We start from the raw sequence: 27,512 nt of genomic DNA on the forward strand, positions 1-27,512 counted from the left end.
TCAACAAAAATTCTGAAATTGAAAGAGGCGTTCCTAGACTTGTGATAAATTACAAACCTTTGAATAAAGCTTTAAAATGGATTAGGTACCCAATACCTAATAAAAAAGATTTGCTCCAAAAACTCTGTTCAGCTTTCATTTTTTCTAAATTTGATATGAAGTCTGGTTTTTGGCAAATACAAATCCATCCTAAAGATCGTTATAAAACAGCTTTTACTGTTCCCTTTGGACAATACGAATGGACAGTAATGCCTTTTGGTTTGAAAAATGCACCCTCAGAATTTCAAAGAATCATGAACGATATTTATAATCCCTATTCTGAGTTTTGCATTGTTTACATTGATGATGTATTGATTTTTTCTCAAAGTATTGACCAACATTTCAAACATTTAAAGACTTTCCACCTTGTTACTAAAAAAGCTGGGTTAGCCCTTTCTAGTTCAAAAATTTCTTTATTTCAAACAAAAGTCCGGTTCCTAGGTCATCATATTTCCAAAGGAACTATCACCCCTATTGAAAGATCTCTTTTGTTTGCAGATAAATTCCCAGACAAGATTCTGGACAAAACCCAATTACAAAGATTTCTTGGTAGTCTAAATTATGTTCTCGATTTTTGCCCTAATATCAATAGGATGTCTAAACCTTTGCATGATAGGTTGAAAAAGAATCCTGTTGCATGGTCAGAAGAACATACCAAAGTTGTTAGATTAATAAAGCAATCTGTAAAAAATATTCCATGTTTATTTCTTGCAAATCCTGCATTACCTAAGATTGTTGAAACTGATGCATCTGACATAGGTTATGGAGGTATATTGAAACAAAAAGAAAATGATAAAGAACAGATAGTACAATATGTTTCTGCACATTGGAATGATTGCCAGAAAAATTATTCTACTATCAAAAAAGAAATTCTTTCTATTGTTTTATGCATATCTAAATTCCAAAGTGATTTACTAAATCAGAAATTTTTACTTAGAATTGATTGCAAAGCTGGAAAACATGTTTTAGAAAAAGATGTTCAAAACATTGCATCAAAACAAATTTTTGCACGATGGCAAGCTATTTTAAGTGTTTTTGATTTTGATATTGAATTCATTAAAGGTGACAAAAATTCTGTTCCTGATTTTCTAACCAGAGAATCTCTTCAAAACAGATAATGCCGCCAAAGAAGAAAGACAAAGGTAAAGCAGTTCTCAAAGTTACTGGTTCTCAAGAACCTTCCAAAGAACCACAGTCAACCCCTTCAAAAGAAAAATTACTTTCTTCTGCCATGCCCATTAAATCTTGGATAGAAATGGTTGAAGAACATGGAGCCCAATACAAATCTATTTCTTCTGATGACCAAGTAAAGCAATGGATGAGTTCCATTACAAAATCACCTGAACTCATGCTCGCCCTTCAAAACCTTTCTCAAAGCCAAATTTCCCCTCAAAAGGAAATTGAAATTACAAAACCCTCTTCCCAAAATGTTGTTGTCTCTGCTGAAAGCTCGTCTTCCCAAATTGTGCTTTCTCAGCCGACACCTTCAAAGAAAATCTCCGATTGGTTTGATAAAACCCATTCTCAAAACATTCTTTCTTTAGAAGATGGATTTTATCATTCTGATCCTTTTCAAAGCATTTCAAAGTTTTTTCCCAAAGGCTGGTTTTTCAAACCATGGGATTTGACAAAACCCCAGTCTTATTATCAAAGCATTTTGGAAATAACTGAATCAGTTAAATTCAAACATTTCTTTCTTGACAAAGCCCATCTAGAACCGGCTTATTCCACGGCCACAATCCTCAAAGTATTGAGCCCAAATCAGTGGGGTGACCTACTCCACAATTTTAAAACCTTTCCTCTAAATTTTGAAACCCGTTTACCACATTGTCGGACTTTTTCCTACTGGGATTACCAACAAGCATGGTATAACACCTTTTTTATCCAAAACCCTAAAAAATCTCATTCTTGGTTATTTTTCTTCAACACAAAGATAACCGTTCAAAGCCTTCCAAATTGGTTCCAGCATTGGTGGAATCTTTTTGGCCCAATTCCACAAATCCTAACACCAAACGCTACAAATTGCCTAAACCTCTTCAAAGCCCATTATTTACCCTCTGTCTCAGAAAAAAGATTTCCCCCCTTTCTTTGCTTTTGTGCAAATTTCTTCCTACCATGGGTCTGTTCGTGGAACCTCCGTTTCCACACCCAAGAATCCCAAGTCATCCTTCAAAGAACCTTTAAAGTCAAATGGTGGTCAAAATTTGATGAACAGTTCAAATTGACTGTTAACATGATCAAAGATTGGCTCTCCTCTAAAAACCTCCTACAACCAACCCTGGAAGCCTCTAAAGCCCAACAGACCTTCCTAACCCAAAAATCTAAAGCCCAGTCTCTTTTGGCAAGCGCCAAAACTGAAGATGAGTATTTCAAAGCCATGGAACAGCTCCTCGCCTCACGATTTTGGAAACTTTTATTAAAAAATATATTCCAAAATTTTAATGATTTGGGGGATTTTTATTAAATCCCAAAATTTTGCAATTATTTTTATAATTATAATTCTTTACTAAAAAATAAAAATTCTAATTTTGGGATTTATTTTTTACTAAATTTAGGGGAATTTTTATAATTATAATTTTTTATTTTTCAAAGCTTTTATAAGATAAAATGATCTTTTAATTTATTTAGGGGTAAAATTATTATTTTGTTTAAATTATTTAACGGTGTTAGTGTAAAAGTAGCTAATTGATACAAATTTAAAATGAAAGGTGGTGCAAAGAACATGTTAGAATTTTGTAGTGGTTGGATGAATATAAGGCAAAACAGAACTTTTTGTTGAAATGAACTTTTTGTTTAAAAAGTAACGATGAAATGGGCTATTATATTAAACCCTATGGATGAAAAGAAGTTTTTGTTTCTTTTGGAATATCGTATCAGTAAAATTATGCAGTGACTGATAGAATCGTTTAAGTTATTAAAGTTTAGATTGGAAATATACTCCCAATCCTTGATGTATCATATATAGTAAGTTTGATTTTCTGAGTAAAGAAAAATAAATTACTCTTACAATGAATACAAGAGAAATGCAAATCATTTGTCTAATTGGTGTATGTCATGTTAAAAAGAGTTTAAATGATAATAAATGGGACAACACCTTTTGTATCTTACACAGATTGTTAAAAATCTAGTAATATCATTTGTTTAAGATGAACTTCTTTCTATAAAACAAATTTACAATACGCACTTCAATTATTTCCAGATAGCCTTTAAAATAGTATTATGTTGTTTCCTTCTGAGATGTGAAATAATACCATGTTTTATTTTAAAGGATATCAATATTTCCAGGTACTATCATGAGAGGCCAATTTTGTTCGACACCTTGTTCCATTAGTTTATAGAAGGAGAAGAGACCCTCCAAAACCTGATAAGGTGAATTAAGCACATACACATCACTAAAAGAAATAGTCAGCAATGAGGCTTTTAACTTCTACCCTTTTCCTCTTATGTTGTCTTCTATTTTCTCAGTGCCAGAGACCCACCCTTGTAGTCAAACAAGTGCTTAGCATTTTAATTAATCTTCTTTCTTCCTCCATTATTATTGAAGCATTTATCACTGTGCTGTTATTTCTGGTAATGATTTAATAATTATTTTGTAAATGCTAATTTTTTTTTCCATTTGAAATGAATGCAGTCTTATGTTGTTTACTTGGGAGTTGTTGGAAAAATTTTCAAAATAAATGGTGTCTTATTATAAAGACATGTCTAAATAAATGGTATCTTATTGTAAGGAAATGTCTAACTAATTGTGCCTTATAGAAAATGTATATTTTCACTTAAGGATATAACTTTTCATGGTGACATTTGACTTGGAGATGCGTCATTTCATGGTGACATTTCATTTGAAATGGTGATGGTTCAATTTGGACCATTGATTAAAATTAAATCTTGATCCAATGGCTATAAATAAAGGGGTACCATGAAAGATGACAACACAAATGAAGGGGCACAAGTATATTTATAAATAGAGGTCATGTTTAAGCTATTTAGACATGAAAATAATGATCCCACGCCACTCTTTTCTTAGCCATTCTTTTCTAAAACGAGTTTAATCACAAAACACTATTTCTTTTGTGCTTTAAAAATCCAATATATTGTTTTCTGCAGGAACAATATATTGTTTCTTGGCAGGCTAGTAATATTTAAAAGTATTCTGATTTGCTTTCGTCGATACATAATGCAAGCACTACTAGAAAAATGGTCTTTACTAACACTTGGTTTGTGATACTTTACTACAAAGTATTAGTATTTTTATACGTATGGGCCATTTTCCGTGTTTAACACATAAGTATCACAAATTAATGATACTATGGTGTTTGAAATTTAGACATCAGAAATCTCTGACACTAAAGTATTAGTAATAAAAATAAAATAATTTTAATCATGTAACAGATGGAATTCGAACTGGCGACCTCAAACATCGGAACATTTAAGTTTAAGAAAAAATAAAATAAAATTTGAATCTCGTTTCAAACTGACATTTAAACCCAGGACTTTTCAAAGCCAAAGCTTTTAAGTTTAAAATTAAAACCGTTATGAGTTTTTGTTAGTTATGCTACTGAATCAATATAATATTATATTTCTAATATGAAGAACTTGAAATGTATTGAAGGCGCCTGAGTGAAAATTTTAGCGGGTTTTGGCTGAAATTTTACTAGTAAATAATATATTTTGAGTTAGAAATGGTATCGTTTCACTTAGAAAAAATAAAGATAAGTAAAACGCATCGTTTTATCCTAACCCTAAGACCAAAATCGAACCTAATTTTTTTCTAAGTCATTCACTCATCATTCTTTCACCGCTCGGTTCTCTTTCTCTGTCAAAGCTAAGTAACCAAACCCTAAAATCCTATCCCTCACTGTAATCAAACTTCACGTGAATCCCAACCAAGCCCGAAGCGGAGGAATTCATTTCTATCACGATTTGGTTCTCTCTCTCTCTCCACTACGATAAATTCATTTCTGAAGGTGCCATTTATTTATTTTTAATTATTATGTTTCCAATTTACAATGCCTATTTTGCTCATGCACGTTGTTTTGTTGCAGTTTAACTATGGAATGGGTTTTAAAATTCTTATTTTTTTTTTCTGTAATCTTGATTGTTTATAATTTGGGACCTGGGAAAACCTAACAGAGAGGTAAAGGCAATTAAAGTTGAGTTATTGTACTAGAGTTTTTAACTAAGAGTGGTTTTATAAGTGTCTGATTCAAATCAATGTTCTTTCCTCTCTTTCTTTAGTTGCCATGTCACTGGACTTTGAATTTCATTTACACTTTTAACTGGAATTGATGTATACAATGTCAATGTAGATTTGGGTTTTTCTCCTTTTCCCAATTTCTCGAAATTGCATTCAAAATTTTGCATGATGCATTTAATTTTGGGCCTAACTTGTTCCGTTTAATTAGTGCCTGATAAAGATACATATTCAATTCGGGTCAATTCATCAATCCTTTCCCTGTAATGCATTTGGTAGACTTAGTATAAATGCAATAGCTCACATGCAAACCCTTCAAGAACAAAAAGTATTGTCCTTATTTTTTTTATATGATTTCCCTTGTACAGCTCTCTGACATAGTAATTAAAAATATAATTAAATCTTCATTCATATGTTGATGGGTACAATAGCCTTGCCCATTTTAGTGTCATAACCACATGCAACTTGTTTGTTTTTTATTTGTTTATTTTTTTACATGATCTTTAAATTAATAAACTTTGAAAGGAACCTTTTGTTTGTTTGTATAGGAAACTTTTGTTTGCATTTTAAAATTGAATTATTGACTTTCGACTAGAATGTTTAGTTTGTTATTACTTTTTCTTATATCTTGCATGTTTATTTCAATTGAGTAGCTCTAATCAGTTGAATTAATATGTTCAGTTCAATCTCTCGCTTTTGAAGAATCACAAAAGTTTACGGTGTAACAACTATCTTCATTTGGTAATTCTTTTAAATCACTCACTTTCTTTCACTTTTTATTATCGTTGTGTTCTAAGTTTTACTTGTACTGACATGTTTTAAATATTGACATGCATGGTCTTACTTTCATTTTTGTTGCATAGACTCTTCTGGAATTAATTTTTTTCTAATATATACATTTGTTTGTTCTAATATGAAAATGAAATTTTGAAAAATGTGGATGTGGCATGTTTTGTTGGCTTGCTGAATGTGTAAATGTAAGTTAGATTTGTTGGCTTAGTGAATGTGTACATCTATGCTCTGTTGGCTTGTTGAATGTGTACATGTATGCTCTATTGGGTTACTGAATGCTTACATATATGCTCTGTTCGGTTGCTGAATGTGTACATATATTTAAGTGACTCTAAACAAATAGAACTTATATTTATTTTGCAATTTGTATTTTTTAATTTAAACCTAAAATTTTGGAGTTATTTGTGCAATTTAAGTAAACTTAATAAACTAACAACATCTAACAAATGAACGAGTAACAATACATATTATGGACAAAACTTGGATATTCTATGATAGATTGTCTGATGAGTATAGTGATGGGGTTGATGATTTCTTGGAGTTTGCTATTCTTAATTCTGAAAATAAAATGTCAATTAGATGTCCTTGTACCTCTTGTTGTAATATGGAGTTTTTGACACCTCAACAAGTGAGGCTACATCTATTTAAAAAAGGTTTTCTAGAAAAATATTTAGTCTGGAATCGGCACGGTGAGGTGGACCGGAAACCTACCTCTGTAAAATGCCAAGACCAGCCACAAAATCAGCGTTTTAGATGTCTGAATTATAATTATGTAGCTGACATGGTTCATGATGCTTTTGAGTATTGTGATAAAGATCCTAGTTCTTTTAAGAATGTGCTTGAAGATGCTGAAAAACCCCTTTATCCGGGTTCAAAGCATTCAAAGTTATCGAGTCTAATGAAACTGTACAATATAAAAGGACTTTATGGCTGGTCTGATAGTGGGTTTTCAGTTTTATTGGAAGTGATGAATGAGATATTGCCAAATGATAATAGTTTGCCTAAGTCCATGTATGAGGCCAAAAAAATAATGAAGCTATTAGGCTTAGATTATGAGAAAATACATGCATGTCGAAATGATTGCATTCTTTATAAGAATGAGTTCGAGAATCTTAGTGAATGCCCAAGGTGTGGAGCATCTAGGTGGCAAATAAGAAAAGATGGATAAAAAAAAATTAGAAAAGGGGTCCCTAAAAAGGTATTATGATATTTTCCTATAATTCGTAGGTTGAAAAGAATATTTCAATCACCACAAACTACTGAGAACTTAACATGGCATGAAAATAAAAGAATTAGAGATGGCAAGCTTCGCCACCCGGCAGATTCACTAGCTTGGTAGTTAATTGACAAGAAATAGCCTGATTTTGCCTGAGAACCGAGAAATCTTCGGTTCGCTTTATCATCTAATGGGATTAACCCACATAGCACACTTAGCACTACTTATAGTTGTTGGAGTGTTACATTGATAACATATAACCTTCCTCCATGGCTGTGTATGAAGAGGAAGTTTATGATGTTGTCTATACTGATATCTGGCCCTAAACAGCCTGGAAATGACATAGATGTATACCTAGCACCATTGATTGAAGACTTGAAAACCCTATGGGATGTAGGCGTCGATGTGTTTGATGCTTATAGGAATCAAACTTTTAATTTACAAGCTGTGTTGATGTGGACGATTAGTGACTTTTTAGCTTATGGAAACCTGTCTGGGTGTACTGTTAAAGGGTACTATGGTTGTCCAGTTTGTGGGAGAAACACATGTGCATGTTGGCTACCGCATAGTCGGAAAATGTCATATATGGGTCATAGGCTGTTTATTGAAAATCCTCCTAGGCCTTTGTTTGGTACAAAGATCTTAAACTTGGTAGCTGACATTGACACCAAGTTTGGGAAAAATGTCCAAAAAAAGCGAAAACGGGGTGAGGTTGAGGGTCACAATAAGGGAAATGGTGAGGGTAACAGTAAGGGTAAATGTGAGGGTAAGGGTGATAGTGAGGTTGAAAGTGAGGGTAAGGGTAATGGGGATGTAGCTCAGTTGCTGTACAAAAAGAGAGCAATCTTCTTTGATTTAGAATATTGAGAACATTTGTTAGTTTGCCATCAACAAGATGTGATGCATATTGAGAAAAATGTATGCGAGAGTATTGGTTGGTTTTTACTCAATTGCTATTGATGCCAATGTGTAAGTGTAGACAATAAGTAATAAAGTGATGAACATTCAAGATCGTCTTCACAGGGATTAATGTTACTAGACATGCTACATCAATCACAATAGTGCAATCTGACTTTATTGAATTTAAAGTTGATTACGACTGAACTTAACAATTGTAAAGAAACAAAACAAATAAATGTAGTAATGAAATAACTTAAATAGATTGTGTAGAAGAATCAAATGAGAATGAGGTAGCTGAATGATCAAACTCTCTTCATGGGTTGACTGCTTTTCATCAAATTAACACCAGTTGCTACAACAATTCCTATAGCACTGGGTAGAATTATTTTGCATCCTTAACTATCGCGTGTTGGACTTTTCATACCCTTACGCATCCTAACAATGACCAATTGCTATTATACCTAAGGCATGGTATTATAAGTATCTTCTCTCTCTACCCTACAAGGTGAATGCCTATGTTTAGTTCTTCACAAATCTTAACTCCAAGTATAGCCCTTATGAGATTCAAGATAAACTTAATCCAGGAAACTCAAATTAAGATTAAGTATTACTCTAATAATATCCACTAAGACAAGCCATTTTGCTGCTTTATCTTAATTTGAACTATTAAATGGGTGGTCAACTGAAATAACAGTTATAATCAAATTTATTAGAGTAAAATGCTACAACAATTATATAGCAACTCATAAGAACAGTCAATAACCCATTTAGATTATTTGTCACTCAACTACAAGCAAGTTTAGTTCATACTTTGAAAAAGAAAAACAAACAGCAAAATATTGGTCATGAAATACATCGGTTCAATCAAAGAGTAAAAGAAAGAACAAATGGAGAACGATGAAGATTGAATCTAAATAACTTTGCTGGATTCTTCACTGATGCAGAATCGGTTCCTTTGAATTCTGATTTTTTTCTTCTTTTCTTGATTTCTCCAATGTTAATTCCTTGTCGCCGTTTTATGTGATGTGCACCCCTTTTTATAACTGAAAACTAGGGTAAAAATAAGGATAGGACGTGCATGAGTCAAATTAGGAAACTGCAGATCGTTATTCTGCAGATATCCGACACTAAGCTTTCTCTGTCGTTGTTTTAGGATTGCTACAGCAATGGGTTCTCCCTCAACTGCTATAGCACTGCACTACTCCAGATTTTGTTTCACTTCTTTGGTGGCCATATTCTTCCTCCATTTTGCCATCCTATTGCATCAGCATCCCTTCCATGAATTATAAGCTTATGATAACCTACAATTATGCATATGTTTTGAGCACAAATTACTTTAAATCAAGCAAAACTTATTAAGACTAAACTAAAATGAATGTTTATGCAAAACGTAATGAAAATGTAATAAAAACACATTATTTACTCTCTAAGTGATCTTAATTTAAGTTTAGAATTGCCATAATAACTCTCATTTTATGGAGTTATCAGAGAGTATCTATGGCAGATTACTCCATCAACCGGAGAAAAAAAGATGAAATTAATGTTAGAAAAGATCTTACACATCCAGAGCTTAGAGAAAAAAATTAACAAAGCATTTATAGCATTAGCTCATGATGAACAAAACAAAGTCCTACCCTTTGCCCTGTACACTTTAAGTAAAAATGAAAAAAAAAAGTTCTGTGAAACCTTGCAAAGTGTCAAAGTTCCTGATGACTATTTCTCTAATTTTAGAAATATTGTTTCAATGGATGATTGTCGTCTTCACAGGCTTAAGTCTCATGATTGTCATACCTTGATGCAACAACTACTACCATTAGCAATTCAGAATTGTTTACCTCAAAATGTCATATCTGTCATAATGAGGTTGTGCCTCTTCTTTAATTCTTTGTGTTCTAATGTTGTAGAGCCCAATTCTCTAGACCAATTGCAAAAGGAAAGGACAATCACCTTATACAATTTAGAACAATCTTTTTTACCTACCTTCTTCGAGATAATAGTCCATCTAGTTGAAGAAGTTAGATTATGTGGCCCGGTTTACCTTCGATGGATGTATCCATTTAAGAGATAAATGAAACCTATAAAGGGTTGTGTATGCAACTGATACCGTCCTGAAGGTTGCATTGCAAAGTGCTATATTGTTGAGGAAGCACTTGCATTATGTGCTGAATACCTTTCAAATTGTAAATCAATCGGACTATCTACTGGTTGTCTAGTTGATTTTACAATTGAAAGGCCACTCGGAGGTGCAAATATTAAGGTGGTTGATGCCCCTACATTGGCGCAAGCGCACCGATGTGTTTTGGTGAACACTCCCGAGATTCAACCATACATAGAGTATGTGACTAATAATTTGCACCTTTTTTTCGTTAAGTTTTTTTTTCAATTTTATTAATTCTATTGGTATAATTTTAGGGAGCATTTGGCCTTATTGTAATCGAAGCACCCTCTTCAATTAAAAAAGCCTTTATGGTTGCCAACCGAGCACTCCCGTACGTTTGTTGATTGGCTAAAACTAAAGGTTAGATTAACTTCATTAGGTCTAATAAAAGTATCCAAGTAAAGGCACACAAACTTTTCTCTTTCAACTAATTATTGTGGTTTTATTAATTGAATAATAGGTAACAACTGATAAAGTATATAATGTAGCGGTTGACAAAAAAGTAAGGTGGCTGGCAAATGTATTAATGGTTACATATGAAGGTTATTGTATTAATGGTTTTAATTTTGCTACGAGAGATAGGGACAACAGCCGCATAACACAAAACAGTGGCGTTTATGTGGTTGCTAACACTCTACAGATTTCAAGTTCGAAAGACAAAATCCTTATTCTGGGGATATACCTTTTTATGAGGTTGCTAATGAAATTTGGCAGCTTGATTATCTTGGGGTTAAGAACGTACTTTTCAAGTGTGATTGGGTAGATGATAGAGGGGTTAATGCTGATGAGTTAGGGTTCACTGTGGTCAATTTAGATCGGATAGGCTACAAATATAACTGTTTCATTTTAGTTAGTCATGTAAAGCAAGTGTTTTATGTGAAAGATCAGTTAGATAAGAGTAAATCAGTTGTTTGTTAGTGAGTGAAAAATGTAATTATTCAAATGAGGCCTTGTATGATGGCATCGATGAGTATGCACTATTATCCAACAATTTTTCAGAATGTAAGTTAGGTTTGGGTGATGAGGAGTTTGTGTAAGATTAGTTGTTGATGTTTTTCATGTAAAATATTGGTGTGGAAAATGAATAATCCAACTACTATGCCTTATTACCACTACTTCCCGTAAGTCATCAACTAATTATTTACTATTATTTTGAGATATTATATTGGTATCTGGTGCACTCATCCACTTTTTATGTATTAGCAGGTTTGTTAGAGACATGGCAGAAAAATAGGAGCTAATATATGATCTAGATCTGGAAAGAAGACCAAGACGAAACCTTACAAAGAAGAAAGACTTGCAGAGAGAAGCTAGTGACCAGACTGAGGTTATGTACAATTCGTATGGAGTTCCAGTTGGAAAAAGAAGAAACGATTTGAGGAACTACATTGCGGTGATTGTACGCGAAAGAGTTCCAATTATATATGATAATTGGAGGAAAGTGCCACTAGACATCAAGGAGACGTTATGGACTCATTTTCAGGAAAAGTTCAAGTTGAGTCTTAAGGTGAAAACCCAAGTGTTCAAGTGGATGGGAATTGCATTAAGGGGCTTTAGATGTAAGTTGGCCAATGAATATATTATGCCCAATGCAAACAACTTGAGTTCACTGAAAAAGCCTCCTCTTTCGCAACTTTACGATCAGTGGGCCATGTATGTTGCAAAGTTACTTGTAGCATACAATAATGAGGTAAATTATATTTTTGCTTGTAAATGTCAAATGATTGATTTTTATAGCATAGTACCTAATTGATTCTATATATTGCACTTATGGGTGGGAAAGGCGAAGGTCCAACAGTAGATGTACTGAGGATGATTGTTTCCTGCAAACTGTCATTATGTGTTCATGTAAATATTTGACATGTTTTCAAACAATATTTAAGATATTTGTATTAGTATTTTATTTGATACATATTTAAATGTTAGTAGGAATGTTATATACTTATATTTAATTATTCAAATTCGTACTTTAGTTTAATTTGAATAAATTTTCTTTGAATACCATTATTTGATTGGCAAAACTAAAAGAACAATGAAAATAATAGAGTGACAACAATAATGTTAGCATCTTTTCTTTGAAGCCATTGACGCTAAAAAATGTATCAGCGTCATAATATTAGTGATGCTATAGTATTACAAATTGTTGACATTAAAGTATTAGTATCTGTTCATTCTATCATGCGATCTCCACAATATAAAACAAGCTATTGACGTGTAATAATTGTTAATAAACACTATCACTATAGTGTCATAATATTTGTGATACTATGGTGAAAGTAACTTCTAACAAGCAATCATTATCAGTAACTACTAATACCATAGTGCCATAAATCTAGTAATACTATAGCAATAGTAATCATTGACACCACTTACAAGTTTCACTATTTTTAAGACTGCCAGATTACTGACACAATTAACAAGTGTCAGTGAAAGTAATTCCTGACACTATTCTAAAGTTAGTAAAGGCCATTTTTCTAGTAGTGAAGCAAACGAACAAGTGCTTTATTGTATCCTGGAGCAAATAACGTCTTAAGGAAAGCAACATTTGTAATGTGACTTGAAGTACACATTATTTTGTTCAGTTTACCTATTACTATTATTTTATGCCTATATACAAAGTTGTAAACACATTACTTTACCCAATAAATTCCACCATTATTACTGTAATTCTCTACATTTGCTATTCCTTACAAGTATATACCACCAACAGGAGCTCACTCGCATGGACGAGAATCGTCTATTGATGTAAATCGTGTGACTCAATATCACTATGAGTTTCTTGGATCATTCTTGGGAAGGTCAAGCCTTAGAACTTGCAATAAACATGGGATTGACAGGAAATTTAGTGAGACCTGATTTTTTTTATAAATAAAAAGTACTAATTTATATGTATATATAGGCAATTTCTTATGCTAACATCCTCATTTTCCAAAATCAAACCTGTACATAGCCCTTAGTAAGAAATATCTGCTAAGTAGCAATTCAATATAGTTTTGCTTCCCTTAGTAAGAAATATCTGCTAAGCAGCAATTCAACATAGTTTTGCTTAAGGCAGCATACATGCACGCATTTTGTTTGAAATAATGGCGTTGGCACGTAAATCAAATCAAGGTTTTAAAAGAATAATTGGAAGGAAAAAAAAATTGTTAGCTTAGTCTAGGGCTAGTGTATATAACTCTTAAATAAGAGTGGGTAAATTCAATTCAACCCACGGCCACTAGATCCAACCTTATGGAACCCAAGTCAATTAAATTTAGAAAAGTTGATTGGATCAATGTTTTTAACCCGATTAATGATTGGCTTGGGTTGGATGCATGTTAACGAACCCATATAATCTAACCTAACTCAAGAATAATAAAAATTATAAAAAAATTAATATCAACTATCAACCTTCCTTTTTATTTTTTACAAAAGAGATCTTTTCAATTTCTCTTTGTAACCATTTTTGATTTATTTATAAAATTACAAATTTTAATATATAATATGGCAAAATATATTTTATTAGAGTCTATATTTTTTTTCATTTTTTAACTCATCTCTAACTTTAGTATGGTCAGAGATCTCTGATTGGACAAACATGTGGCCAATATTTATCCCATTTTTGCTTTACTTATGTATTCAATCTGATAACATTTTTTCAAATTGTTAAATAATAATGACAATCCTGAAGATGCTATATTTTATTCATATACAAGACACATCAATGGCTTTGCTGCAAAATTGGCTGATGCTGTAGCAGCTGAGATGGCAAGTAAGAAACTGAAATAGGGATCCTCTGTATATTGTTTTTGCGTTTTTTCTAGTCTTTCTTTATGAGTAACTGGGCTTGGTTCTTTGAATGATGCAGAACACCCAAAAGTTGTTTCAGTTTTTCTGAGCAAGGAGAAGAAACTACACACAACTCATTCCTGGGAATTTCTTGGACTCGAGCAGAATGGCAGGATTCCACCAAACTCGATCTGGGAAAAGGCAAGATATGGTGAAGATATAATAATTGGAAACCTCGACACTGGTGAGATCTTCATCCTTGTATTATGACAAGGAAATTACTTGAAACTTTTGTTCTCTGCTTTGAAAATATCATAATAATAAGTATCACATTATTTCAATGGGATAGTTCCTTATATGCCAGGTGTCTGGCGAGAATCGAAAAGCTTTGGTGATGAAGGTTTTGGACCGATTCCATCCAAGTGGAAAGGAATTTGTCAAAATGACAAAGATGCTCGTTTTCACTGCAATAGGTTCCTCAAATCTCTAAGCTTTTGATTATGCTTTTCTTGTAAAACTTTTTGCACCTCTATTGAATCCTCCATCTTCGATGCACCGGATTTTCTTGTAAAGCTCAAGCAATGTTGGTATTTCCACTGAAGGAGAAGCTAGTTGGACCAAGATACTTCAACCAAGACTATGCAGTTCATAAAGGACCACTTAACTCTTCCTTTTATTCTGCGCGTGACAAAAATGGACATGGATCACACACATTATCGAGAGCTGGTGGTAATTTTGTAGCTGGGGCAAGTGTTTTTGGCTTTGGCAAAGGGACAGCAAAAGGAGGATCACCAAAAGCTAGAGTGGCAGGTTACAAAGCGTGCTGGGATGGAATGGGTGGATGTTATGATTGCGATATAATTGCAGCCTTTGATATGGCCATTCATGATGGCGTAGATATGTTGTCCGTTTCATTAGGTTCAGCGCCCAATATTTTTCGGAGACGGAGTTGCAATTGGCTCTTTTCATGCTGTTCAACATGGCATTGTGGTTGTTTGCTCAGATGGTAATGAAGGTCTTGTGGACGTTACTCTGCAAAATGCAGCGCCGCGGCAAATCGTAGTTGGGGCTAGCACAATGGATAGAGATTTATCTAATTATGTTGTCCTTGGCAATAACAAACGCTTTAAGGTCAAAACATTTTTGTTCCCTTGCTTTTAATGTTTTTCCTGCTAGAAATCCTTTAAGCATATGCGCTTATTTATCAGTAACATACATTTAATTATGAAGGGACAAAGCTTATCAGCGAAAGGGCGAAAGGCCTTCCGAGTGACAAGCTCTTCACTTTTATCAGTGCCAAAGATGCTAAACAAGCTAATGCATCAATAGAAAATGCATAAGACTAAAATATTTTTCTTTCCATATTACATTTCTAATTTCACGTGCTGGAAGCTTTGGATGCACTGTGAAATTTGTTCCTATTGAAGCTTGGTATGCAAGAAAGGAACACTAGATCCTAAGAAGGTAAAAGGGAAGATCTTGGTTTGCCTTAATGTAAGAAGTGTAGACGAGGGACTACAGGCAGCCTTAGCTGGTGCTGCTGACATTGTTCTTGTCAATTTACCGGAATTTGGCAATGACCATACGACTGATCGTCATGTCCTTCCTGCTTCAGTTATCACCTTCAATGATGGTGTTTCTTTACTTAGTTATATCAAATCAATCAAATAAGATTACAAGCATACCTTACATTTCCATTTCATCAGCTGCCAGGAAATTAATTAGTATTGTAACTTGTTCACTTTTACCAGGCATCCCGTTGGTTACATTAAACGTCCAACCACTGAATTTGGAGCAAAGCCAGCTCCATATATGGCTGCTTTATCATCGAAAGGGCGAATCCACATTACCCCAGAGATTCTCAAGGTACTTTAAAATGGCAACTCAATTTGATATCTTTCATCTTTTATGCTATCAGAATTGAATAATTAGCTATTATACTTTTATTTTCAGGCTGATATCACTGCACGAGGAGAGAATATCATAGCTGCCTATACTGAAGCAGAAGCCCAACACACCTAAATTACGATAAGCGCCGGATTCCATTCAACTCTATATCAGGAACTTCAATGTCAGGTCCTTATATTTCTGGTATTGCTGGCCTGCTCAAGATCCTCCATTCTGATTGGAGTCCTGCAGCAGTTCAATCAGCCATCATGACCACAGGTGTACGGAACGAGTCCTTGAAATGTTTAGTGTTTCGGTTTTGATCTTTTCTTTGTCCTTGTATTTCACAGCAACAACATAGGATAACAACAAGCAACAAATTTTGGATGCTTCATTTACTGAAGCAACGCCCTTCAGTTATGAAGCAGGCCATGTGCAACCAAATCTCGCAATGGATCCTGGATTGGTTATTACTTAACGGTTAACGATTACTTGAATTTTCTTTGTGCACTGGGATACAACAAAAATGTAATTTCATTGTTCTCAACAGACTGCACTTACACATGCCCCAAGGATGCTATTATTCTGGTCAACTTCAACTACCCTTCAATCATAGTCCCTAAACTCTCCTGCTCAATCACAGTGACGCGAAGAGTCAAGAATGTTGGCTCTCCGGGAACTTACCAAGCTCGCGTAAAAACTCCGCAAGGAGTCTCAGTGACTATTGCACCAAAAAGCTTGAAATTTATAAATGTTGGAGAGGAGAAAAGCTTCAAGGTCAACATTAAAGCTAAGAATGCAAGTGTTACTAAGGATTACGTATTTGGAGAGTTGATATGGTGAGATGAGAAACAACACCAAGTGAGGAGTCCTATAGTGGTGAAGGCAGTGTAATGAAAAACTTAAAATTTCCCTTCAGCTAAACTTAAATATTTGATTGAATAAGCCTTCATGGTCTTTTTGATAACGATGGCCTATAAATAATATCACCGATATCACTATGTTTTATTTTCATAATTTGGCCAATGATACTGTTGTATATGCTAATCAATTACCAGTAATCACTTTTAGCATTTAACATTGCCAACTTTGTTAAGATACATTGCCCAATGTGGAATTCGAACAGTCACAATACATGAACCACATGCAGCCACATGAGTCACGTACCAAGATGGAAAAAATTAGCACACCAACTCAATCCCACATTAACAAGGCAAGTAGCAAACCATTGGAAACAAATATGGCAATCCGTATTGCTCTTGCCAAAGGCTTGCAACAATCATCTCACACAATCATCTCACACAATCCCGTGACATGCAAACTCACCAAAGAAAGATGGCCAACTATTATTCAAGTCCATATTTTCTTCATAACTTAGCCAATGGCTAGTCAACGACTAAGTTTAGAATTAATCCCATAATATCTGTAAAATGTTTCTTCCATATATAATTCCTTTACTCGTGTATAAATACCCGATCTTGTTCCTTAAGAAAGGAAGTCAATAAAACTTTTAAGCTTTTTCAATACTCTTGAATTTTTGCATGGTATCAGAGCTTATGGCTTCTTCATCCAATCTCCAAACCGAGGCCAAACTCTCCCTGCAAACTATCCACCAATGTGCCAATCTAATATCTATCAAACTCTCCATCAACAATTATCTCTTATGGAGGTCCCAAGTCCTTCCCCTGATAAGTAATCTAGGACTCAACAATCACCACCCCGATGACTCACCACCCCAAACAGTTTTCAGTAATGGAAAGTCTATCACCAACCTTGACTTTGCAGTTTGGGCACACAATAATGGGTTGCTTCTTACCTGGTTACGTGGAATGATGATGGAAGACGTCCTTACTCTATTAGTTGGAGGACAAACAGTAAAAGAAGTTTGGCTCTCCACTGAGGAAAACATGCTTCCAGCCACCAAGGAGCAAGAGTCTTGGCTTAAAGACAATCTCTTCTCTTTAAAGAAAGGCTCCCTGAAGCTTGATGACTTCTTGAACAAATTCAGAGGACTGTGTGACAGTCTTTCTGCCATTAGAAAGCCCTTGACTGACGATGACAAAGTCTTTCAATTGGCACGGGCACTAGGACCCAAGTATGCCAACTTCAAAACGACTATGCTAACCAAGCCACCTTATCCAAGTTTGAAACTATTCCTGTCAGCCTTACAAAATCATGAGCAGACTGTGATCGCTCAGAAAAATGATGGCAAAGAAGCGGCTCCACAGTAAGCTTTCTTTGGCCAACGTGGATGTGGGAAAAGTTTTCAAGGACAAGGACAAGGACGTGGCTTCAACAACAACCTTCGTGGAAGAGGAAATTATCCCTCTAACAATAGGCACAACAACATGAATCAATCTTTCAATATGAATCAATCACCCTCTAACAACTCTCTGCCGCAACCAAGGTTAAAAAATAATGGCCCAAATCTGCCACCTGCACCAAAACACTACAGTACAGATCATATTGATCAGTGAAAACACAATTCCAAATCAGGTATAATCTGTCAAATTTGTGGTAAAACTAACCACGGTACTACAATTTGTAGGCACAAGTATGACTACTTTACCCCTGAAGAGGAAGCCCAGCAAGCCTTCGCGGCCATGAATCTATAAGATGAGAATGACCCACAACTTTATGCTGATTCAGGTGCTACTGCCCACATGGTAAATAGCACTGGTAAGTTAAAGAAATTTAACCCTATGGAGGTTCTGATAAGATTTTTGTAGGGAATGGCCAAAGCTTACATATTTCTCATATCGGTGATACCACACATGGGAAATTAAACTTAAAAGATATTTTGGTTGTTCCCAAACTTAAAAAGAACCTCCTATCAGTAAGCAAACTTGTGGATGATATAAATTATTCTGTGGAATTTAACTCTCTTGGTTTTGTTGTAAAGAGCAAGGAGAACCAGGTACTAGCTCAGGGAACTAGGCGTGGGGACTTGTACGTGCTCAATGAAGGAGGAAATTTAGCATTTCAAACAATAAGAAGAAACTTAAAAAACCAAGACTTGTGGCATAAGAGACTTGGCCATCCAAGTTGTAATACCCCAAATCTCCTAAGGGTATTTAAGTCTTTTTAATTTTTAGTAATCCCTTTTACCCTAGTATAAATAGAACAAGATGTCTTTTCCATTATGAGAGAGGAAGAAGGAGAGATCGGTTAAAAAAAATGAAAGAAAGGGAAAGAGAGAGAGAGAGAGAGAGAGAGAGAGATGGAGAGAAAAGAGAGAAAAGAAAAGAAAAAGAGAAGAAGAAAGACTTCTTCTTTGTTCTGCCATGAGAAACACATGAGATCAAGTTGCATAATTTAAATTGGGTATTGTTGAGAGAAGATTTGGATTTGGAGGTAAGTCTTAATTATTGATTTTTATCAATTTTTTGTGGAGAAGTATGATTGTAATAGAAGTAGAAACCTAAGATTTATAGAAATATGCTGACAGTGAATTATTACGAAAATAATAGTAATTTGTACAAATTGATTTTGATTCTGAATTTTGTATATGTTGAACTAGACATCGTCTATAATGTTTTCAAACTTATTTCAAGTTAATCGGATAAGATTTCAATTAATTACGATTTTTCAAACTCAAGTCTGAAAAATTGGAAATTTCTGATTTCAGTGAATAACGTGAATTACAAAATTATTTTTACCATAGCTAGACTTCTTCAAAAATTATGAAATTTCGATCAATGATTTTCATATATGTCTAGTATGATTCTATAAATTTTCATGATTTTATGATAAACCAATAAATTATTTTGTATTTTTAAAGCAAGTATGTTCAAAACAGAAAACTGTTTGACAATATTGATGATGTTTGAAACGTAAATTACTTTCAATAGTTTTTGAATGAATTAAGTTATGAAATTTTTATCAATTAACTTTCAATATGTCAGCATATGTTCTGTAAAATTTTATTTTTTTTCAATTAGGGAATAATTTATTAAAAATCAGAGAACATGAACTGTTCTGTTTTGAGGGCTAAATAATGAGGACATTTGAGGTTGAGTTTAGGAGCTGTTTGAAATGAGATATTTGAGGACATAGAGTTTATGATTGGGATTTTGTTTAAGGTTAGAGATTATATTGATAAGGATATTTTTAAGATGATTATAGGATGTGGGTGAGCTCGTTGGTTTGTTCTTGAGGTATTGAGTTGATTGCTGCGGATCGAGGTAAGTAGATTCATGCATGGTGTGCTTTATAATAAATGCAATTTATATTATAAAAATTATGTTTAAATGGAAATTTTTACAAAACTGATTTCTAAAATATTTAAATGAGTTTTTCAAAGTAAAAACTTTTTTTAAATGATTTTATATAAATGTATTTTAAAATGAATTTTTCTTAAGAAACTAGTTTTCTTAAACTAAATGTTTTCTTAAAGAATTTTCGAAAAGAATTAAATGATCAAAGAAAGATTCTTAAATGTTTTAGAAGACTTAAAATACTATTTATGAAAGGATGTAAGGTGGATTCAAAAATGTTTTGGCTCATCGTCCGTAGTAATGTATATGATGCTAATGTTATGATGTTATGTAATGCTATGGCCAGCTTGCTGGTATGATGATGATCTTGTGCACAAGGATGTTATGAACAATGTGAGGTATAGTACCCTGAATGAGGAACAATGCGGGGTATAACACCCTAAATGATGAATGATGAATGATGAATGATGATGACTACGAGGCATGAGCTATCAATGTTTACGTTTTAATGTTCTTATGAATGTTTTAATGTTTTTATATGAATCCACCCCTTATGTTAAATGAAGATGTTGTTATAAAATGTTTAAAGGTATATGACAGGTTTTCAAATATTGTGATTTGCTTATCGAGTTGACGGCTCACCCCTCGTTTCCAATATTTTGCAGATTGATTAGAAATGTGGCTTGGGTTCTTAGATGGAGAATTTTCCTTAGTAGATCTTTGGAGTTGCTTTAAAGATTAAATTTGGCTAGACTTCCTATTTTGGATTAGAGACTTTTCTTTGGAGACCTTATTTCATATGTTTTATGTAAAGATTCAGTTGGAGTATGAATAATGATTGTCTATCTTGAGATTTATTAATAAGAATAAAAGATGTGAGGTTTTCATTCCAATTTTACCTTTGTGTTTTCATGGGTAATTTTGGGTTGTTACACAAGTCCTAAAATATTACAAGTCTTGTGCGCTGATGGGTCTATTAGTATAACTGATTGGACTAAGAACACTAGTATTTGTGTTTCATGCCAATTAGGCAAAAACTATAAACTCCCATTCAATTTATCTAATAAAATTTCTGATTTTCCTCTTGATAAAATTCATTGTGACTTATGGGGCCTTACTTCAATTGCTTTTAATCAAGGTTTTCGTTACTATGTATTGTTTGTGGATGATTGTATACGTTATTGTTGGTTATTTCCCTTAAAATCAAAATCTGATTTTTTTGAGTGTTTTCTTAAATTCCAAAAACAGGTGGAAAATCAAATGGAACAAAAGATCAAAAATTTTCAAAGTGATGGCGGAGGAGAATTTAGCTTTATCATTTTCCAACAACATCTTCAACAGTCTGGAATCATCAAACAAACTTCATGTCCTTATACTCCTCAACAAAATGGAGTTGCCGAAAGAAAACATAGACATATAATGGAGTCTGCCCTTACTATGTTATTTGAATCTTCATTACCATTAAATATTGGGTTGAGGCTGTTTTAACGGCTGTATATCTCATTAATAAATTGCCACAAATAATTATTAATATGCACACATCTCATGAGTTACTTTTCAAGGAAACTCCTAGTTACAATGAAATTAAAGTTTTTGGTTGCCATTGTTTTCCCTCTTTGAGGGATTACAATAAAACTAAGTTTGACAAAAAAAACTCTTCCTTGTATTTTTGTTGGTTACAGCCCCACTTACAAGGGATACTGCTGTCTTTTTCCACAAAACAATCGAATTTATATTTCTCGTCATGTAACCTTTGATGAATTATGTTTTCCTTATCAAAATCTAAAAGATTCTTCTTCTGTACAGGATGCTTATAGTGTTCCCACTACTCCAAATGTGTCAAATACACTCGTGACTTATTAACAAAGGCTGCTTTATTAGATTGCACCCCTAATCGGACTGCCAATGGCTGTCAAAACCCAACCATGTGATGACGATCAAGAACTCATACATGCCACTCACTACCGTACCCTTGTCGGCAGTCTACAATATCTCACATTCACCAGACCTGACATCACTCATGCCGTCAATAACGTTTGTCAACACTTCTAGAGCCCTACTAAACAAGACCTCAAGGTTGTTACAAGAATTTTGCGCTATCTCAAAGGCACCCTCGACTTTGGACTTCGATTCCTAGAACAAAGCTCCAATCAATTTTATGCCTTTTCGGACTCTGATTGGGCTGGTTGCCTTGAAACAAGACATAGCACGACTGGCTTTTGTGTTTACCTTGGGGCAAATTTAATCTCATGGTGTAGCAAGAAACAAAGCACTGTTGTACGCTCCATTGCTGAAGCAAAATATCAGGCTTTATCTTCCACTACAGTTGAGCTAACTTGGATTCTTTCTTTATTGCAGGACATTGGGGTCTCACCATCACACCTTCCTCACCTTTTTTGTGATAACAAGAGCGGCATCTATATGACACGCAACCCAATGTTTCATGCTCGCAGCAAGCATATAGAAATTGGCATCAATTTTTTTCGTGAAAAATCTCTCAAGGACTTCTTAAAGCCACGCATGTTCCCTCCTTATAGCAAGTTGCCGATATCCTTACCAAACCATTGGGCAAAGATCTTTTCTTTCTCTTTCGACACAAGCTCGGCGTTCACTCTATGACCCGGCCGATCTTGAGGGGGGCTGTTAAGATACATGGGCCACCAAATGTGGAATTCGAACAATCACAACACATGAACCACATGCAGCCACATGAGTCACGTACCAACATGGAAAAAATCAGCACACCAACTCAATCCCACATTAACAAGGCAAGTAGCAAAACATTGGAAACAAATATGGCAATCCGTGTTGCTCTTGCCAAAGGCTTGCAACAATCATCTTACACAATCCCGTGACATGCAAACTCACCAAAGAAATATGGACAACTATTATTCATTTCCATATTTTCTTCATAACTTAGCCAACGGCTAGTCAATGACTAAGTTTAGAATTAATCCCATAATATCTGTAAAATGTTTCTTCCATATATAATTCCTTTACTCGTGTATAAATACCCGATCTTGTTCCTTAAGAAAGGAAGTTAATAAAATTTTTAAGCTTTTTCAATACTCTTGAATTTTAGCAAACTTATCATAACATTTTGGTTGAAAGCAATCAAATTAAAAGTAGATTGGAAAAAGCAAGGGCAAAGACTTGTTATTAATTGTTGCCTAATGAATTGAGGTAATATAAATATGATTTTTTTTTTTGGGTACAATGGGGCTCTTCACAACAAAGAGCTAAAACAAAACAAGGCGGGGAAATGCGACCCCATACATATCCTAGATAAAAATTGAACAGAGCCAGTAGGAGGATTATTAAAACAGTGCATTCCCAGAGGAAGAGAAATCGCAAAATTGGCTAAGAAATCTGCCATTGAATTTGCCTGTCAGTAGATGTGATTAATCGAAATGTGCCAATTCCTTCCCATGAGCTCCTTAATCGATTGAACCAACGGTTTGTGCTCATTATTTTGAACCAACTGATTAAAAATCAATTGAACAACATGTTGGAAAAATATGCTCTTTAAAAGCATATATGTTTATTTAATTGTAATAAACAGTTTTTCTGATTAATAAAATAAATGAGGTATTTTATTCAAATATCTTAATTGCATTAATATTTGTATTAAAGTCCATTTAATCATATTATATGTATTTATGTGATCACCATGTGGATTCACAGAAGACATAAATACAAGTTATCTTATGATTAAATAAATTTAGTTCGCAGTTGATAAATAAAGTGGGGCACTTTATTTAGGTATAGACTGTAATAAATTCATTGAATGATTTGTCTTAATCATGTATGAATTTATTGATGTAGTGCGACTACATTGAACAGGATCACATATGAGATTTAATTAACTTTGTGATAACTGTCAGACTTATTAAATCTCATAGGCGTTGATTTTACTGTAATCTTAATCTTGAGTTAATTATGATTTCATGATTGTAATTGTTATTCCATTTGAGTTACCAATGGGCACGACACATACATGTGGTCAAGATTACCCGGTATCTTGGTGGGAGCAATTATGAGTATTGGAGTTATGGATTAACAATATAGAATTTGTACAACACATCTCTTGATGGGTTTTCGGCACTTGATCATAGAATTCTCTGGCCAGAGTGTGTCAACATATTTAGTATGTTGAAAATGATCATTAGAGAAAACCAGTAAGGATCAAGGAATAAGATGTTATTAAATTGATTGGACAGTTGAGATATCAATTTAATTAACGATGTGGTACAAAGGATTGTGCAGTAAAGAAATCAATGTGGCTTGGGACGAATTATTATTCGAGCATACAATTATGGAAGTCAGTTCCAATCTTTTAGTGGAGTAGATTTGGAATTAAATAATTGGGCTAGTTTAATTACAGGCCTAATTATTGTAGCCACTATTGTATGTTCCCAAATGATCCCCGGGTTAGCTCATTTAATTGATTGCACCACTACTGGACTAATAAGCAAGATAACTAGCTATTTGGGTCAAAAGCCTAAATATATCATTTAGTGGGAGGCTCCATTTAATAAGCTTATGTGTAAGGGGCCTTATGTTATTTTACAAGGTGGGTCCCCTATTGAAAAAGAAAACAACGTGAGTTTTATTGAGGGCATTATTTGGAGCCTAGGGTTTTCACTAAATGGAGATATATAAGGCTTATTTTCTCTAAAGAAAACATAGAAGCCACTTTATACAGATCAGAGAATAAGATTTTTCTCTCCATTGTTGAGAGAAAAATTTTCTCGTGCTAGTTGCTTTGGTAGTGATAAAGGCGCCCACACGTCAAGTGCAGATCGAACCTGAGTCATAACCTGGAAGATCATTGGTGACAGTTCGTGATCTAGCAAGCGTGGTGGTGACGGATCGTGATCTAACAGGAGTGGTGGTGGCGGATCGTGATCTAGGAGCCTAAATCATTTCAACGGAAAAAGCCAAATCGGATTTTCAAGGTACGATTTCTAGAATACGAATTCTTATATATTATATGAGAGCGATCTTCAAAAGGTTTTATAAAAAATTAAAAACCTGATTTTTCCCCAACACAACACACAAGCTGTCAACTTCAACCTGTAGCCATCGAACCCCACTTTGCCAAGCTATGGTCGGACCTTGATATAAACCCCAAAGTTCCGCTGATGTAACTGAGCATTTGCCAATATTCATTGAGAATCCACCAACCCATTTTCCGTTGCAGTCCCGAATAATCCCACCAGCACTGGCATCTCTATTGCATTTACAAGCACCATCCGTATTCAATTTGCACCACGGCCAAACTGGGGGATGCCAACCAATTAATTTTTCCACCTTGTGCTCTTTAACGAACATTCCTGAAGTGTTAATTCGTTGTATCTCTTCAGCTCGTATCAAGATATCCTGATACATGATATCATTAGAAATGGAGAAATGATTAAATTGGAACTGGTTGCGCCAATACCACAGTCTCCAAATCACCACCCCAAAGACACAAGGCCACTCTAGACCCCTCTCTAAATTCCAAGTACTTTTCAAATGCTGGACAATCCATTCTCGAAGGCTTAAGAAGTAAAACTGTTGACGATAAGCCACTGGGATAAATAGATTCCATAGTCGTTTAGCAATGAAGCAGTCACGCAGTACATGCATAGTTGTTTCTATGTCAGCTCCACATCTATTACAATTGTACTCAATTGGAATGCGACGCCTCGCAATCTCTAACTTTGTTTTGAGTCTGTCATGCATAACCAGCCACAGAAAAGTTCGAATAGCTTGAGGGCCGTGCCACTTCCAAACTAACTTCCAAGCTGAATCCTCGATACCATGTTGGCTTGCAGAAAGGTCTTCATATGCTGACTTAACAGAGAACTACCTTTTTCTTGACGCAGCCCAAAACATTTTATCATCACCTTTATTCTCTGCCGGTGGCTGAACTGCTGCAATTTTTAGAATAATGTGGTTAGGAAGAAGGTTACCAAAAGTGTCCCACTTCCAGTTGCCATTGTCCTCCGTAAAATCACAAACAAACTTAGATAGTAAGTCATCTGGAATGGGTGCTGTAGCAAAGCACAACAAAGGTTTATTTTTCGTAGCCCAACAATCCCACTAAAACTTAACTTTCCTGCCATTGCCAATACACCAACGGATCCCCCGTAAGGTGTCACACCAGATGCTTCCAATCGACCTCCACAAATGTGAGCCATACCGTGTGGGCAAGATCGGAGGAATATTCAAAACATCCACTCCATATTTAGTGTAGAGGACTTGAGCCCAAAGGCTATCAGGAGAAGAAATCAGCCCCCATGCAAGTTTCATTAATAGGGCTTTATTCATCACTTCTAAATTTTTAAAACCTAGGCCACCACAAGCTTTTGGTTGACAAATCTTCTCCTAACTGACAAGACTTAGAGCATTTTCAAAAGTCTTTATAAATTTTACTCTTTAAATACCTATTTGCTTACCTATGTGGTAAATAGAAGGGTAAAAAAATATGATATTCTCCAAAAGACTCTTCAAATATAAATAAATTAATATTATTTTAATCAAATAATTATTTTTTAAAGGAAAAGTCAATAGCAATTAAAGCACTTCTCTCTCTTTCTTCAATGAAAAGTAATAAAATACAAATTGAAGAGGGAGAAATTAACTCTCCAAATTTGAAGAGAGCGAATCAATTCTTATTTGAAGAATTTTAATTGGAGTGTCTTTTGGAGCTTTGAATATTAATGTGGCTCTTCAAATAAGTAATAAAATCTTATTTGAAGAGCCTTTTGGTAATGTTCTTAGCTTACATTGGGTAGCAGAACCACTCCAGATAAAACTTTTACAAGCTTGGTCAATTTTATTCTTGACTCTCGAGGGTAAGTTTGAAGTTTGCATGGCATATATAGGAACAACTTGGATCACAGAATGGGCCAGGGTTACTCTACCTGCGAGGGAGAGATGAAGCGCATTCCAACCCGATAGCCTCTTGTCCACCTTCTCAATAATATCTTGATAGGTCTTTTTTGTGACGCGTGAATGGAGGAGGGGCATGCCTAGGTACTTGCCAAGGTACCAATGTTGTTTGCTTCTTTATGGCTAACATTTTTGGAAAAGAAAACTTGCGTCTTTGTATCATTCACCTTGGCACCAGAGCTATAACGAAAGGAATCAAGGACTGAACTAAGAACCTTAACTTGGATAGTCGATGCTTTAGCCAATAATAAAAGATCATCCGCGAAAAAGAGGTGAGTAAGGGGAGTGCCATTCCGTGATAGTTGCACAGGCTTCCAATCTCCATCATTAACTGCTTTACGGATGCCATGACTAAGCCTTTCAATGCATAATACAAAAATCTAGGGAGAAATTGGATCACCCTGC

The 27,512-nt window shown here is 34.5% G+C and overlaps 1 protein-coding gene, 1 long non-coding RNA gene and 1 pseudogene across 2 annotated transcripts; all 3 read left to right on the forward strand.

Moving 5' to 3' along the window:
- The first annotated feature begins 6,491 nt into the window (after positions 1 to 6,491).
- On the forward strand, positions 6,492 to 8,105 carry LOC127900326 (uncharacterized). The gene is made up of 3 exons (XM_052434963.1): positions 6,492 to 7,150; positions 7,250 to 7,357; positions 7,469 to 8,105. Exons 1-3 carry the CDS (start codon positions 6,492 to 6,494, stop codon positions 8,103 to 8,105), a joined length of 1,404 nt encoding a protein of 467 aa, XP_052290923.1.
- A 3,521-nt stretch (positions 8,106 to 11,626) lies between these two features.
- Positions 11,627 to 16,942, forward strand: LOC102625029 (subtilisin-like protease SBT5.3; annotated as a pseudogene).
- A 2,162-nt stretch (positions 16,943 to 19,104) lies between these two features.
- Positions 19,105 to 21,404, forward strand: LOC127899687 (uncharacterized). The gene is made up of 3 exons (XR_008051614.1): positions 19,105 to 19,305; positions 20,077 to 20,135; positions 20,834 to 21,404. It is a non-coding gene; the product is annotated as an uncharacterized LOC127899687 (long non-coding RNA).
- The last annotated feature ends 6,108 nt before the right edge of the window (positions 21,405 to 27,512 follow it).

This window comes from Citrus sinensis, chromosome 2, assembly GCF_022201045.2.
Source record: "Citrus sinensis cultivar Valencia sweet orange chromosome 2, DVS_A1.0, whole genome shotgun sequence".
Lineage (NCBI taxonomy): Eukaryota > Viridiplantae > Streptophyta > Magnoliopsida > Sapindales > Rutaceae > Citrus > Citrus sinensis.